Here is a 17687-nt window from a genome sequence, read left to right on the forward strand (position 1 = left end):
ACGTATCACGGTACAGGGGTTACGATTACATTTTTTTTTTTTTATCTAATTCTAGGAAAAATGTCATAGTATAAAGAACACACCACCATATGCATAAAATAGTAAAGGGTAAAAAGGTTTATATTTTTATACCATCAGAACAGTGGGATGCTCTTGCATTTATCACAGTCCCTGTAACGTCCAACATCATAGCACTACTTTGAGAGGGCGCAATTGGCGGTACAGATTTCCCAGAATATCGTGACCCCATGCAGGAAATGTTCCTGAATATTTCAGGGATAGACTGTATGTCTGAAAGGGACAGAGAGCCAAACTGGACTCACGGTCCCGTGACTGCAGTCTGACCAGTAAAATCAGAAATTGTCATCAAAAATTTGTTGCAGATTTGATGGAGGAAAATAAAAGCATCACACCTCCTAAACTTTTTCATCACAGGAGATTTTGTCTCCCGTGTTCTCTGAGCTCATAACTCTGTTCTTTCCAACAGCACCATGAAGGCAGCATAACGATAATTTGTTTCGTTGAATCGGTCGCAGTTTGCACACAATTGTCAGTTTGTCTTCGTCAACAACTGCGTATGAAACGGTAGGAAGTTCAAAAGAAAAGCTGATGAAAAGGAGACAGATGCACTTAGTAGAGCCGACCGATACGTCACAAGATATTTAAATCACAAATACAGTAGAACATTATCAGTGGTGTCAGGAAAGCAACAAATTTGGCATTTTCTGCATTTGGCAGCTTCAACTGTGTTACTTTTAGTCTGGATTAAGTGTTTAACTTCTTTTTATTTGTCTAATATAGTTTCTTCCTTTGTAAAAATGTGCCACTCTGCCTGTCTGTCTGCCTGTCTGTAGACTTGTCCATGTCTGTGATTGGTCAGATGCTGCAAACACCTCCCCATTCATGTGAACGCGCTCACAGCCAGATGGAGAAAACCTGGGTGGATTTACCGAGTTGATAACCACCTTCGTAGGACCGCTTAGCGTGATCTCAGTTGTTAGGGTTAGTTAAACCAGATAACGAGAAGATACCCTGGGTATGTTGAACTCGCTTCGTAGTACAGGCCTCAGATTTCTATTAAAACTGACTCAATTTTGTCTTGTGAAAAGGGCCCTAAAAGTCCAAATAAGTTCCTGTTTCAAGACACTAAAAACAATAGATGTCGCCTCTCAATACTGCTTCTATTATATTAATGTTGTTGATTGTTAATTGATCAATTGTGCGGTTGCTAATGGAGGAAGGAGGAGTGATGAGGAAAGATGCTGCAGACGCTGTAGTCAAGAACAGATTAAGTTGTGTGAACTAACTCTAGATTTAACCTTAAACAGCCTTGATGTTAAGATTCTACTGCGGGTGAGTTATTTTTAGATGAAAGTCTACCTCCTCTGTAATAATACATTACTATTTGACAGAGCTTCGTTGGTGCTTGTGCTTGATATCTTCTTCATGAGGAGAATTTAGGGGAGATAGATGTTTTGTTTTTAATATGACAGCCGTTCAGTTGGAGAAGTCACAGGAGCTCACGTGAAGGGATGAGTGATGCTGGCAGAGAAACCTCAATCCTGTCAGAAAAGTGGGTTTTTCAGCCTGCGGTGACAAACGGCAGTTGAAAAAAAATATCAAAGTAAAGGAGCATTTCTGTGGGACAGCGGAGCCTCGAGGTTTTCGGTGTTTACACAAAGGTCTGGGTCGGGTTCCAAAGCTTGTTGTGGCGAATGTGGTGCTTTGGGTGCATTATCATCGGAGTCCTGTGAACTGTCCCAGACATCAGTCGACATCAGCTTCACTGCTACGGTCATACTGTTTAAATGTTTTAAAATAAAAAGCTCTGAGAAACAGAGAAGAGCAGCAGAGGACTCTGATCCTGACTGTTCTCAGTAGAAACAAAATGAGTCTGTCTGAAGTCTGAAACCTGCTCTGGTGGTGTCTGTGAAAGTGTGTGAAAGTGTGCCAGCATCATGAGCAGACTTTAGCACAGATGTCTGCCAACACGCGGGGACGCAATGTCACCCTGTTCACAAAGAGACAGTGTCACATTCACCAAAACAGGAGGAGAAAACAAACAGAAACATTTGAATAAGGGTGGTTGATATAGATAAAACAATTCTCATTGAATCCTGTAATATTGATATACAGTATATCATATAGGGCTGTTGATCGATTAAAATATGTAATTGCACATTTTTTATCTGTTCAAAATGTACCTTAAAGGGAGATTTGTGAAGTATTTAATACTCTTATCAACACGGGAGTGGGTAAATATGCTGCTTTATGCAAATATATGTATATATTTATTATTGGAAATATATTAACAACACAAAACAATGACAAATATGGTCCAGAAACCCTCACAGGTACTGCATTTAGCAAAAACAATATGCTCAAATCCTAACATGGCCATGCCGGTTTTTCATCGCCACAATTTAGCATAAGTTTGGAACATTATTTAGGCTCCTTCGCGACAAGCTAGTATGACATGGTTGGTACCAATGGATTCATCAGGTTTTTCTAGTTTCATATGATCACTCTAGCTTTAAAACTGAGCCCGCTACAACCTAAAAATCACAAGTTGCATTATTGCGTTAAAGAAATTAGTGGCGCCTAAAGGAATTTGCGTTAACGCGTTAACTTTGACAGCCATAATATGAAATCATGCTACATTTTCTGGAGAATCAATAAAAACCGGATGCTTCATGGATTTTTGTTTGTTCCACCTGACAAATCAAGGTACTCATCACATTGATACCACAATCGTAAGAATTAATATAGCAGTCCTCAGTGGTTTGCAGAAGTAATTTTTTTTTAAAAAGGAGCCTTTCTTCATGTTATATTAAAGGTTGTTACATACATTTGTAAGATTGACTTTAAAACAGCTACATTTTTTTTTTTTTTTTTAAATGAAGATTTCTTTGTTTCCCTGTCCCAAAAGTGGGAATAAATAACAACAAAAATCAGTATCGGCCCAGAATTTCACAATTGATGCATCCCTAGGTTGCATCATTGCCCACCATGACCCGATACACCCTAGAGATATTAAAGCAATAGCTATCTCAATACAGTATCAAGAGTAGGGATGCACCGATACCACTTTTTTTCAGACCGAGTACGAGCACAAGTACTTACATTTGGGTACTCGCCGATACCGAGTACCGAGTACCGATACGAGTACTTCTCTGTGCCAAAAGACCCTTGGTAACAGCCAGCTGGAGGGTGTGAGCGACACACGACAGGCTGGGGAGTCCTGCATACGAGGCGGTGCGCCGCGACAGGCTCGGGGCGAAGGTGCTTCCTTAATGCGCCCCAACCGCGTCATGCCCCCAGGGCGGGGCTCGGCCCAGGTAAAAGGCGCCAGGGGTCTGCGGCGATGTCTGCAACCCACCCGACCCGTCTTGAAACACGGACCAATGAGTGTAACACACTCGCGAGTCAGAGGTTGCAAGCAAAACCCCGTGGCGCAATGTAGTGGAGCGGATAGTGGAAAAATCGTGCAAATAGTGATATAAGCACCAAATTTGGCATGATGATTCCCGAGGGGTCACTTAGCAAATATAAACGATCGGCCACTTGAAAATCCAAGACGGCGGCCATTTTTCAAGATGGCCGCCAAATTGACCTGCCGTTAATGGTTTCTCTCATAGAAATTCATCTACTTGGTCAATTTGAGTGATCTTGGTGTCAAATTATGTGTTTTCTAGCATGCTGGATCTTATTTTGATAGTTAAATCATTTTTAACTTCAATATGGCGGCCATTTTTCAAGATGGCTGTCAAATGTAGTCGCGGAGAATGTTTTTCTTAAAAAAATGCATGTACTTGGTGAACTTGAATGATTGTGATGTAGAATTATATGTTTTCTGGTATGCTATCTAATCTAATAATTTTTACAGCTTTAACATCCTCCAATACGTTTTTTTTTTTAACTTTTGGCTGTCCGGTGAGTCTTTGCTTTGTGGTGTTTGCAAGGGTCAATTGGCTTGTAGGCCTACTGTTGTAGATATCAATAGCTGCTGTTGCCATAGGTGTAGGGGCTTAGTGGTAGAGGTAGCACCTTTGTTTCAGAAGTCAGCCACATCCTCCAGGACGGACTACTCGCACTGGTTCACACTACTTGCCCAACTCTCACCTATGGCTCCATGAAGTTGCTAGTGCACGGCAATGACCACACCTCGGGACACCATGTTGGCTCATGGGCTGAACTAGGTGAGGGTAAAACACAGAGAGTCTCTGTGTGATGGAGTATTTCTAGCTCCAAATTTCAAAGTGCATAGAGTCAACGAACCAGCCATCTTTATCCATGAGGTTCCCACACCAACATATCTATCAGTTGCCTCTTTCTGGTCTTGGAAAACACGGACAGGCCAACATACATAGCAAAAGGTGTCTTACTGTCCTTGGATTGCCTGTGGACCTGCGATCCTTCCCTGTATTTGGCAAAACAGCTCTACTGTAACAGTTGCAAGGTCAGATTTTGATGCGCCATTTTGGAGTTGTGACTTGATATCAGCCCCATGTTCAATCATACATACAAACTGAAGCAGTGATGGTGGGACGGTATCTTCAAGGTACCCATCATGAGACGTGCTGTTGAATTCTGATTTATGCTGAAACATGTCACGACGTATCATCTGAGCAGTCTTTGCCAGGTGGACTGCTTCTCCATATTTGCTTCCTTCTTCTGGGCCAGCTCTTCTTTCTTCTGCAGCTGTTGGGCATTCAGATAGGCTCGTTCTCGTTTGTACAGAGCAGCCAAGCAAGCAGGCTGACATCTCCAGCACTCAGATTGGGAAGGAGCTTTCCATCACTGAAGGTTTTTGCACATTCATTTAGTCTTTCATTCAGTTTCATGGTCATTGCTTATCTTAAGTTGCCCCCTTCTTCCTCGCACAGAAAGCATTTGGGGGATAGAGTATCTCTGACCCTCCGTGGTATTTTGTAGCAGCTGTTCTCATCTGTAACAGTTGAAGGGGTTGATCTCTTTTCAGCTCTTTGTAACTTGGTGTTATTTTTCATCAAGGTTTCCTCTAACCCACTACCGTCGTCTAGTCTTGCTGGGTCACGCTTGACTGGTAGCTGACTGACTGCATGGAATCTGGGAATTTTCCTCGCCGAGAGGCTGTACCCATCACCTACTCTTTTGTTGGGATTTATATGTGGAGAAGTAAGGCCCTCATTCTTGTCCATTTGACAAAGGCAACACTTGGCCCAGTCAGTGTGCCAACTATTTTTCAGTTGATTTTTGGTTTAAAGCCATTGTAATGTTTAGGGTCGAAGGTTTATCCTTTTACCACCCTGTATCACGAGCACTTGCTTGCATGGGATACAGCTAGGTTCATGCATTATTTTACGCAATCTGTACACTATCTGGATAACTGAAACCCCATTATCCTTGGCTCGGCTCTCCCGCGCTTGCACATCCTGTCGATTCAGGTTTTGCTGCTTTAAACTGATCAGGGGTTGGTAGTAAGCAGCATTTTGGACACTAAGTATAATGCTGAATCCTACTTAGCTGACGTTAAACCCCATTCTGAGTTACACAGCAGCGATTGTCACCAGTGTGCCCTGGTAGTGCCCGACAATCACTCCTTTACAGTTCTTTGCTGTTTTTCCAATTCTGGCAGTTGGGTTGGAACCTCATGGATAAAGATGGCTGGTTTGTTGACTCTATGCACTTTGACATTTAGAGCTAGACATACTCCATCACAGAGATACTCTCTGTGTGCTACCCTCACCTAGTTCAGCCCGTGAGCCAACATGGTGTCCCGGGGTGTGGTCATTGCCGTGCACTAGTAACTTCATGGAGCCATAGATGAGAGTTGGGCAAGTAGTGAGGACCAGTGCCAGTAGTCCATCCTGGAGGATGTGGCTGACTTCTGAAACAAAGGTACTACCTCTACCACTAAGCCCCTACACCTATGGCAACAGCAGCTATTGATATCTACAACAGTAGGCCTACAAGCCAATTGAGCCATGCAAACACCACAAAGCAAAGACTCACCGGACAGCCAAAAGGAAAAAAAAAACGTATCGGAGGATGTTAAAGCTGTAAAATTAGATAGCATACCAGAAAACATATAATTCTACATCACAATCATTCAAGTTGACCAAGTACATGCATTTCTTTAAGAAAAACATTCTCTGCGAGTAAATTTGACAGCCATCTTAAAAATGTCCGCCATATTGCAGTTCAAAATTATTAAAACTATCAAAATAAGATCCAGCATGCTAGAAAACACATAATTTGACACCAAGATCACTCAAATTGACCAAGTAGATGAATTTCTATGAGAGAAACCATTAACGGCAGGTCAATTTGGCGGCCATCTTGAAAAATGGCCGCCGTCTTGGATTTTCAAGTGGCCGATCGTTTATATTTGCTAAGTGACCCCTCGGGAATCATCATGCCAAATTTGGTGCTTGTATCACTATTTGCACGATTTGACTGAAAAATGGATGTTAGCCACTCCACTAATGAAAGTGAGGGCCGGCACGCGCCGGCTGAGGTGGGATCCCAGCCCCGCGGGGTCGGGCACACCTCCGGCCTGTCTCGCCCACACCGTCGGGGAGGTGGAGCGTGTGATAGGACCATGGATGTATAAAGAGAAGGACAGGACCCGAATGACGGTGACGAGAGGTTAACGTCACGCTGCCGTAAAGTGGTATTGGTGCCGTTATATCGGAGCCGTTTTGCGAGTACGAGTACATGAGCACAGTATCGGTGCATCCCTAATCAAGAGTATAATAAAATCTACCTTTATGAAATCAAATTAACCAGAAAATCAGTGTTTGTTTTTTGTTGACATGTTTACCCTAACCCAGTGCTACTGGCTACCTGCTTAACTAACAAACACGTAAAAGGCGCCAGAGGTCTGTGACGTTGTCGGCAACCCACCCGACCCATCTTGAAACACGGACCAAGGAGTCAAACGCATGCGCGAGTCAGAGGGTGCAAGCAAAACCCCGTGGCGCAATGAAAGTGAGGGCCGGCGCGCACCGGCTGACGTGGGATCCCGGCCCGTCTCGCCTGCACTGTCGGGGAGGTGGAGTGTGAGGACCCGAAAGATGGTGACGAGAGGTTAACGTCGCGCTGCTGTAAAGTGGTATCGGTGCCGTTTTGCGAGTATGAGTACATGAGTGCAGTATCAGACCCGATATCTGATACTGGCATCGGTGCATCCCTATTTTACATGAATGTCCGTAGTAATATCCTACGTATTATTGAATTCCGGTACATTTTATTATCGGTTAGTCGATTGACAGAAAATTAATCAGCACATTTCTGAGTCCTTTTCAAGGAAAAATACCAAAATGTTTGATGTTCGAGGTTCTCAAATATGAGCATTAGCTTCTTTCTTTGGTCTTACATTATAGTTAACAGAATATTATTTGCTTTTGGACTGCTGGTCGGACAATACAAGACATTTGATGAAGTCACTTAGGGTTCTGGGCTATTGTGATGGTCATGTTTTATAAACCAAACAGTTAGTTGATTAATGGAGAAAAGACCATAAATCAGACATTTTAATTTGCATATATTGATACTGAATGCCGTAGTTGGTTTCTTTTCTGCAACTTTATACAATGAAGTTCAGCTTTAAAGGACCGTACCAGTGTGCGTGTGCAAGCTTTTGCTCCTTAACTAAAAATAAATTATTCAAAATGCAGGCTGTTCAGTTTTAGACTTTTTGGAAACAAATGAAAGCTTAGAACAATGGATAAAAGTAGCATGGGGTGCAAATGGTCACAGCAATTTGTAGTAAAAGGGCTAAAACATACAAAACAAAATGGTATTTAAGGATGCATTGATTTAAACTGGAGCTTTTTCTCCTTTACTTCAGCTGATTGAGCAGATGAGAAATTATTATAGCCCATCAAAAATGCAAGTTTTTGTCCACTCCTAAACTAACTAGGGTGTGTTTTGTTCGGGGATTTAATGTAAACCAATCTACCTGCAGAAAACAACCCCGATTCTACGTTTTTAAGGCGAAACATCCTGACATAGATGCAGAAAGAGACAGATATTGACACTAGAAATCTGTGCATGTCAAAATCAACTGTAGACCAATACTCCTATTCAGTTTTTTCTTCATGTGATCTTATTTGAGAAGGTAAAAAAGTGTCGAAGAGCTCAGGTAAATCCATCATGTTGGAGCTGAAGCTACAGGAACCAAAACCAGATTTATTTCTGACTATCTGCAGCCAAAAACCTCTAACCTGGCAGGATGACAGCTTACACGACTCGGTAAACAAGCTACTTGTGAGCTCATGTGACTTTTGTTTACAAGCCCTACTTCTTGTTCAACCGAGCAGAGTGAAACTAAAAGTTTCTCCACTTCAGGTCACATGACAAAGCAAGGGAAGGTGTGATCACACCACATAAACAATAAATAACATGACAGATGGGTGGAGTTTATCAACAAAAATGCCATCAGGGGACTTTCCGATCACAGCAAAAGAAGATACAAACTTTATGTGATTGTGACGCTCCCTGTGTTTGTGGTAAACTGCACCCACCTGGCTTGGCACCTGATCAGACCACAACAAATTTTAATGTGCATCAACTCATGTATTTGATTGGACACACAGGCCCTGTTCAGACCTGGTATTAACATGCGGCCTCATTTATCGGATCACAAGTGGACAGCTCTAAATACAGGTGTGAACGCACTCAAGACGCATTGAGGACGCATTGAGGACACATTGAGATCAGATCTTTCAGACCACATTCAGAGGTGGTCTGGACCACATATGGCCACATTCTTTTAGCAGTGTGTAGTGAATGTGTCCTGGGCCACATTAAGGACCGCCTACTCAACTGAGGTCCCGCTGGGATCCGTGGGTCTGATGTGAAAAGACAGGCAGACGCAAGAGCTCGTCTACCTCGCGGCATGGAAGCGGCTTCTGTGCTCTACTGTATTCTGTCGATACAACTGTATTTTATTAAAATATATCTTATCTATAGGCTACATATCTATAGACTATCAGACTAAGCACGCAAAGTGCATTATTATCATACTGTTGGAGATGTGTTGGTGTTTTTGTTCCGGTGCTTTGCACGGAGCCGACGCTCGTCCACCCACTCTCTCTCATCCCCGGCTCTCTGAAGCTCTGTACCCCGCTGTTTCCTGGATAAGGCAGCAGTGTCTGCGGCACGGAGTTCCTCGGGGACCGCCGGTACAATAACCTTATATTTTGATGTTAATAAAATGTACCGGAATTCAATAATACGTAGGATATTACTACGGACATTCATGTAAAATAGGGATGCACCGATGCCAGTATCAGATATCGGGTCCGATACTGCACTCATGTACTCGTACTCGCAAAACGGCACCGATACCACTTTACAGCAGCGCGACGTTAACCTCTCGTCACCATCTTTCGGGTCCTCACACTCCACCTCCCCGACAGTGCAGGCGAGACGGGCCGGGATCCCACGTCAGCCGGCCCTCACTTTCATTGCGCCACGGGGTTTTGCTTGCACCCTCTGACTCGCGCATGCGTTAGACTCCTTGGTCCGTGTTTCAAGATGGGTCGGGTGGGTTGCCGACAACGTCACAGACCTCTGGCGCCTTTTACGTGGGCCGCGGCAAGACACGGTTGGGGCACACTGAGTACTCAAATGTAAGTACTTGTACTCGGTCTGAAAAAAAGTGATATCGGTGCATCCCTAATGTAAAACTACGTCACAACTTCTGCCGTATTAGCCATTTGTTTACTACGAGTTTATTTGCATACATAGCGGGAAAGTGAGACCCAATCACAAGTTGTCCCTCAGTACGCATGTGGAGACGCGTTCTAATGCCAGGTGTGAACAGACGTACTTAGAGCTGTCCACTTGTGTTCGGATCACTCAGGACGCATGTTAATGTCAGGTCTGAACAGGGACACACACTCAGAAATCTCACCTTGAAGTTTCCTTTTATCGGCCATGGCTGATGACTAGGATGATGTCTTCATGCCTTCTTTCACTGCAGAAAACAGAGACAAAAAATGTTTATTTATATATTTTTATTGGTTTCATTAAAATGGCACATTAATAAAAACTTCTGCTAATAAACAAGTGTTGTGCAAACAAGTGAAATATGGAGACCATTTCCTTCCTAATTATTAAGTAGCTGCCCTGCTGAAGTGTCTTTATGAAACACACTGAATCCCTGATGACAGAGGTGCAGCTCTGCAACTGAGCTCGACCTTTATCCTCCGAAATGTCCTCACAGGAATCAACTGTAACTAAAAGAAACATCCTCCCATGGATACTTTTATACTTGTTTCATTGATCTGTGAGGTTCAATGTATTCCAGGAGTCATTTCAAGTGTTGCAATGTGACATCAGCTGATGATATCTACATTTCCTGAAATGTTTTTCAACAATACCAGAGAACAGGTTTGAACTTGTTGCATGTATGCCATATTCCCACTGAGTGCCAAGATGTGATCATATGCATTTTCCACAGCTGATTTGAAGGGATTAAAACCAAAACCTCACAATAATTGTTGATAAATCCTTTTTCTGCATTCAAACTCTGGTGTGGCTGCAGGAAATATCTGAACATGATATATATTTGACTAGCACAAGTTATATCATCAAACAACAAACTAGGCCAAGAAATGAAATACAGGTAGGAAAGGTATGATAACAGTGCTTTTTTATGGACATACTTTTGATTGCACGATCCATGGCTTCCTTAAATACTGTACTTTGCAAGAGGGCTTCAAGCATGAGGCATCACAGCTTTAGAGTCTGCAGGTTTTTAAGACTGTACTTGATAAATAAAAGGAGGGAAACTTAAGACTCTCTTCACATTTAATCAGTGTCTCTTTTAAAATATATAGAAATTCAACCAATAAAAACTATCTACTCCTACATGCAGGCCTACATGTCCTTAGCAGAGTTCCAGTGTATGTATGCAAGTTTCATTTCTGTTTTTTATCTTGCTTGCTGGAGGTTAAACCCACAAGGAAATATGTACAGAAGACTACAACTACTACTATAATCATATCTCCCAATAAAAACACTACTGTTTGGGGGATATAGGATATTTATCAATTGACAAACAGCAGTTTTATGTTATAGTTTGTTTAGCTACATTTTCTGAAATGCAACTTGCACAGTGTGGAATCTATCAAAGATTACTGCCTTGGCAAAGGACAATAAAAATACCTGGATGCAGCAGTTATGTTTTGATAGATGATGTGGTTTTAGAGTTTATTTCTTGACAAACACCTCCATGTTTTTTTCCAGCATGGTGTTAAAACACTCACCTGAGGGACAAATAATCCTAAAATAAAAACATGGAGCACACCTGATGATGGTTTTTAACTTGCTGTCTGTGTTTTTTTTTTCTGTACATGAATGAATTTCTACTCTTACATTTTTTTCATATGAAGGATATCATGTTTGACTGTTATCATGTATTTAATTCTACCAAAATCTGTCAGTGTGAGATCGAGAGCATACAATCAGTTGCTAAAACTAATGTAGACTAATACACCGGCCCTGTGTAGTGGTGCTGTTGAAATGTGATGTGTTATACTGAGAAGGGTTTCCACAATTGTGTCCAACCCATTTATATCAGTGAAGGTTGATTAAAAATTAGAAACACTTCCCAGTATAAATAACACAAATGTAGGATTTATTTCACAGCAGTTGTTTTAGACTGCATTAGTTTTTGCTACAGCAACACAAACTAAATATAATACTTAATAACTATATTTTAACTCCTACACTATTTTGTGTTTTATGTCTTAGATTCTCATTTTCACTATGTGTTTTTCTTTTATAGGTTTTGTAGTAGAATTGTTGGAGGGAGGCTGAGAACAAGAATTGAATCGCCAACGACTGTTATTGTTGTGCATCTGACAAAGACTTGAAAATATGCCAATATGCAGATGTATATGTGATAATCTAATATCGGTAGATAGTATGGTCTAGTGGGATTAAATTAAATTGTTGAGTTTGGTCTTTCCGTAAGATTTGTTGGTAAGAAAAATATTTAGAACATTATTAACCTTATGCACTAATTTTGATTATATCAAGGTGTCCTGATGGACCAGGTGTTTAAGACGCTGACCAGGTAATTGCAACGTCTCCACTTCGAATCCGACAAGGGACTTTTGTAACTTTTTGATTTCATGTCATCTTTTGCCTCTTTTTTTTGTTGTTCACTTGATCGCTTGGTTTTATCACGCAGTATTTGCACTTGGTGTAATTTGCCTGTTTTTATTTGCTCTTGTTTCTTCACTTTGTTGTAAAGCACTTGGAACTACAACCCCTGTACAGTATGAAAGGTGGCTGTATAAATAAAGTGAATTTTTATTATTATCATTATCTCTCCTCTCTTGTCCTCCATTTCCTGTCACCTCACTACTGTTGCGGTCGGATAAAGCTAAAAGATGTCCAAAATATATATATATATATATATAAATACAGACAAAATTGTTTATATATAACCCACCCTCTTGTGATACTGGTGTCAATGTGATTGATAACATTGCGATATGCGATAATGGACTGTATTGCATTATTTATTATTTACTATAAACATTTGACCCAGATAAAACCTATAGGCCCAAACTACTTTATAATGGCCCCCATACACTTTAGATATGTCAGGTATTTGTCTTTATTATTCATGGTTTGTCTGATGTTTAATTAACTTAACACACTGGTCCTGGAGACACATTATGTCTATATTTAAAAAAAATAAACTTAAATTTGAAACTAAGACACACTTGTGTAATTAAAAGTGAGGCACACAGCTCACCTGCATGTTCTGGTTGTGTAACATGCTGCACATCAGTTGTGTCATAAAAAGGGCACAACAGAGACTTTATTTTTTGAGGTGTTTAAAGAAACATGGTATGTCCACAAAAACCCTCATCAACTCCTACCGGTCCACAATAGAAAGCATCTTAACTGGATGCACACTGGTATGGTTGGGCAACATTACATCATATGACCACAAACTCCTGATGAGGACAGTGAAAACAGCATCTAGAATTATTGGATCACCATGACCACAGTTACAGGACATTTACACCACTAGCTGCAGGAAGAAAGCACTTTGTATTATGCAGGACACAAGTCATCCAGCATATAGTCTTTTCTCTTATCTCCCTTCAGGTGAAGCGTCTACAGAGCATCAGAGCTCGGACCTCTCGCCTCAGAGACAGTTTTTACCCTCAGGCAGGTGGTCAGACTACTGAACAGTAGCACTAAATGAATGCAGAGCTGTGGATTGTTTTATGGATGTTTATAATTTTATTCTCAGGTATTGTCTTATTTATTGTAGTATTTATCTAGTGTACTATTTATAGATTTTAAGGGCTGAGAGAGAGCCAGGGTAAAATGCATTTCATTGCATTTCACTGCACACTGTACTTTGAAATACATATGACAAATAAACTTGAAACTTGAATCATGCATTATAGGTTGATTAACACGCCTTTAAACAGACACAACCAGAGTCTAAATTATTAAAAGTGTGGCACACAGCTCATCTGCATGTTCTAGTTTTGTAATAATGCATTATAGGTTGATTAACAGACACAACCAGAGTGTAAATTAAATTAAATACACTGGTCCTGGAGACACATGATGTAAATATTTTTAAAAGCAATAAACTTAAATTTGAAAATAAGACACACTTGTGTAATTAAAAGTGTGGCACACAGCTTCACCTGCATGTTCTAGTTGTGTAACATGTATTATAGGTTAATTATCAGACACAACCAGAGACTGAATTAGCTTTTAGCAGTACTTTTCCAGACAGGTGCACACATCTGGACTCGCAGGCCCCGTGTTGCTGCTAACACACGGTCACACTGGCGGGTTGAGTTTGAACCACGTGAAAACACTTTGACTGGAGCATTTTATAGTCTAATCTAAGAGATAGACCGGAGCTGTAGCTAGCTGAACCGAACCACCGAGCCATGTTGTCGGACCCGGGAACAAACATTTAGTTAGCCGGGATGTTGATCAACAACGCGGGCATCACTAGTGCGGACAGCCGCCTCCACGGTGAGTTACGGTGCATCCACTTCACAACAAAGTGAAGTTTACAACCCGCGGCTCGGCGGAGCAAGTTGTGCTTGTCCGTGTTTAGCAGCAGCAGTGGATGTGTTGTCAGTGTGGAGAGCTGCAGCTTCCCACCGGCTGGCTGTGTGATGTGGGAGACTCAGTTAGGAGAGAGGAGAGGAGAGAGAAACAGAGAGAGAGAGAGGAAGAGGGGAAGCATCAGAAATACATCACCTTTCACTATGCGACCTATTTACCTGGATTTTTCCGAGCTGCGATGTCTTTCCTCAGTCGCCCCGCTCCGGCAGTTCTTCAACGATTCAGTATAAAGGCTCTTTTTCTAAAAAATAAAATGCCAATTCTTCTCGCTTAAACAATCACTCCGCACATCCAAGATGGCTGCCAGGAACACCTCCTCCTCCGATGCCCTGTTGGACTCTAGTCCCGCCCACCTCGCCTCTGATTGGTCCGCTGCAGCCGCTCCGGTGCTCCTATTGGTCGAAGCCAGCTGTCTGTCATGTTTTACTACTTCCAGGATAACTCGAGCTCGGATTGGTCTGTTTGGGAAAGGTCAAAGTGTAAACTGAGTTTTTTTAAGACAACTTTATTGACACATAAGAATAAGTACAGTTACAAACTCGATTCTGTTCGATTCCTGTAAGGATTCCTGTCCAAGACAGAATCACACCTCCTAGAAAAGGATGTTTTCATTTCATCCATCGTGTAAAATTGAACATCAGTTACTTATAGGAAATAGCAACAATGTAGTTATTGTTGAACATAGAGAAAAGCAAAATAAACAGGATTGAAATAAAATAACATTAAAGAAATATACAAGTAGAGAGAGTTGAAAAAATAAATAAATAAATAAATAATAATAATAATAATAATAATAATAATAATAATAATATAATGGGCACTTGTTGTTTTTTTACCTTTTTTATAATTGTTTTTGCAAAACAACATTGATGTATATGTTTTTTGTTCTGATGATGATGATATTATTAACTAGATATTAGCTTTTAAAATGAGACAACCTAATCCCTTTTAATCAATTTAAATCCCTTCTGACTGAAATAGAGCATTGTGAATGCATGAGTTTTTTCTTTGAATTGATGTTGTCCCTCATGTCGCTGTCCTTGGCCTGTTTGTTGTCAAATTTGTTGATGTACGATCCATGAGTTTGTTGTTTTATATTTACTACGATCAGGGTGTCCTTGTAAAGGAGAGCTTGTTCTCAATGGCCTTCCCTGTTTAAACAAAGGTTATAATAAATAAAATGAAAATCCATGGACTAAATCACAACTTACCATTAATAATTGTTTGGAGGCCAACATTTATCATAGTTTACTGTGTTTTTTCTCCTGACAGACCAACAGGTTTGACTTTATTTAGTTAATTTCTTAAATCCTGTATGAAGTTTATTTATTTATTACCTTAATATAAGACACATTGCAGTTTATAGCACCTTGTTTTCTACCTGATTTGAATGTGTTTCTTTTTATTTTAACCTCGTGGTTTTTAATATGAAAACTAGAAGTGCTCTCGGAGAGCGCAGACCTCCGCCAAGGCAGGTTTCATGTATGTCTCTATGTCTTAAAGCCTGTGGTGTTAATGCACAGGCTAAACGGAGTTATTAAAAAAAATTCCTGAAGCCGGATCATTACCTCGATCGCCACCAAAATCTAATAGATTGTTCATTGTGCCACACCCCACCCCTCCAAAAAAATGTCATTCTAATCCATTGCAGACTTTTGGAGTTATCGTCCAAATGGACAAACCAACAAACCAACAAACCAACGCCGGTGAAAACATAACCTCCTTCCTAGGCCTTCGGCCTTGGCGGAGGTAATAAGGGATTGGGGCCTCTAGAAGACGTGCCTGCTTTTCTTTCTCACTTGCCTGAGGAAGATCTTACAGATCGAAATGTTGCCTTAAAAAAAGAAAAAGAGAAATAAACAATTTATTTGGAGCTTAATAGTGTGCAGACCTTCTTTGTGCCCTGCAGTTTAGTATTTTTTGTCTTGCACCTATACTATCTTTGCCTGGATGTGCACACACTTGGTTCCTCTTCCAGTGACCTTTAACCTTGACTTCTGGACCTTACGCCAACAAAAACACACTGTCAGCCACACTATGATGTTTCATTATTCCCATGTTGAGACATAATTGAATCGTTTAAGAAAATAAGGGTCATAATTGACCGGTTTGGTCTTGAACCTTCATTCATTGACGGTCATTATGATTCATGAAGCTCACATCGTTATAGTTGACCTGTGTGCTCCAGCTGCCAGGTGGATGTTATTGTGATTGATGAAAACAGCCAGCTATTGATCAGACTTTAAAGGCTTCAATGGGCTGACAGTTTCTCTGCTGACCTCTGTGGTTACTGCAGCTCATGCTCTCCATGCTGCTCTAAATTAAAGGCTCTGAATTTTTCATTCATCTTTACTTTGTGTGTGATTACAAGAAAGAAAATTGACGTGTCTGTATCATAAAGGTCATAGTGTCAAGTGTTGACCCACAATGAACAGAAAAAGATTATAATTACCTTTCATTCATGTATTTCTCGATGAAAATGCCACAAATGAGATCTGTTTTAATACATTTATATTAATATAGCCTCATTTCTAAAACATTCCAAATGCATTGTAAGTCGTATTTCAACAGCATTATTGAAACCACATGGTCAGAAGTATGAGGACACCCAAACATTACACCAAAAACTATTTGGTCAGGGGTGTCTTCACACGTTTAAATGTACCTAATTCAAATATATTTCTTATAAAGCTTTCCTAATGTTTCATATCAGACATACAGACTTGTCCAAACATAATATATATATATATATTATATATATATATGTATATTATATATATATAATATAATATATATATTATATATATTATATATATATAATATATATATATATTATATATATATCATTTGTTCAGGAGATCAATATATGTGGAAGTTTCATGATGAAACTCAATGACAAGTCAATAATTCATACATGATTGATTCCTCTTTAAAAGCTGTTTTGAACTTGATTTTTTTTTTTTTTTTGGGGGGGGATTTCCACATATACTGATCTCCTGAACATATTGAATATTCATATTACGTTTGGACAAGTCTGTACGGTTGAAGAAGACTCAGTCATGTCATGAATGATCGACTTGTCATAGAGTTTCATGGTCATTTTATTGTTTTATTGTCTGTGTTTTGTGTTGGTTTTAATGTACTTTCTTGTTGAGTTTTGTGTATTTGTATAAAAGCTCATTTAGGCTTGTTAGGCAAATAGCTTAAGCTATATGTGGATTTCGTCTATCTATATCCCCGTCCCTACAGAAATAAACAATAAATATACATATGTTAAAAATCTTCTTTAAAACATGCAACCGTAAAAAAAGAAGCTTCTGCTGACAATGACCCAGATGAAGACTCATGTCGAATGGCCTAATGTTGGTCATTTTAATCAACTATCGCCATGTAAAATAAAGGCATTTTAACTTTTCACAAACCTTACAGTGTGCCATAGATTATTTTTGAAGGAGATTTGGATTGTATTACTTTTTGAGACCATATTCAACCCATGCAATTAGCTTTTCACAAGACAGAATAAGCACAGTACACCTGAAGGAATAAAGAGCACCCAGCAGCGCTTCTACTCC

At 40.3% G+C, this 17687-nt stretch overlaps 1 protein-coding gene across 2 annotated transcripts in view; it reads right to left on the reverse strand.

Annotated features, from left to right (window-relative positions):
* Positions 1-14457, reverse strand: part of LOC119502914 (CCR4-NOT transcription complex subunit 3-like) — a 49220-nt gene extending 34763 nt beyond the window's left edge. The window contains exons 1-2 of one of the 2 annotated variants that reach the window (XM_037794198.1): positions 14274-14457; positions 9905-9967 (exon numbers count right to left, since the gene is read on the reverse strand). In XM_037794198.1, coding sequence (XP_037650126.1) covers positions 9905-9929 — 25 coding nt within the window. In that variant the 5' untranslated portion in view covers positions 9930-9967; positions 14274-14457. The remainder of the gene's footprint in view (positions 1-9904; positions 9968-14273) is intronic. The other variant, XM_037794199.1, reaches the window with a different exon arrangement.
* Between the last annotated feature and the right edge of the window lie 3230 nt (positions 14458-17687).

This window comes from Sebastes umbrosus, chromosome 15 (genome assembly GCF_015220745.1).
Source record: "Sebastes umbrosus isolate fSebUmb1 chromosome 15, fSebUmb1.pri, whole genome shotgun sequence".
NCBI lineage: Eukaryota > Metazoa > Chordata > Actinopteri > Perciformes > Sebastidae > Sebastes > Sebastes umbrosus.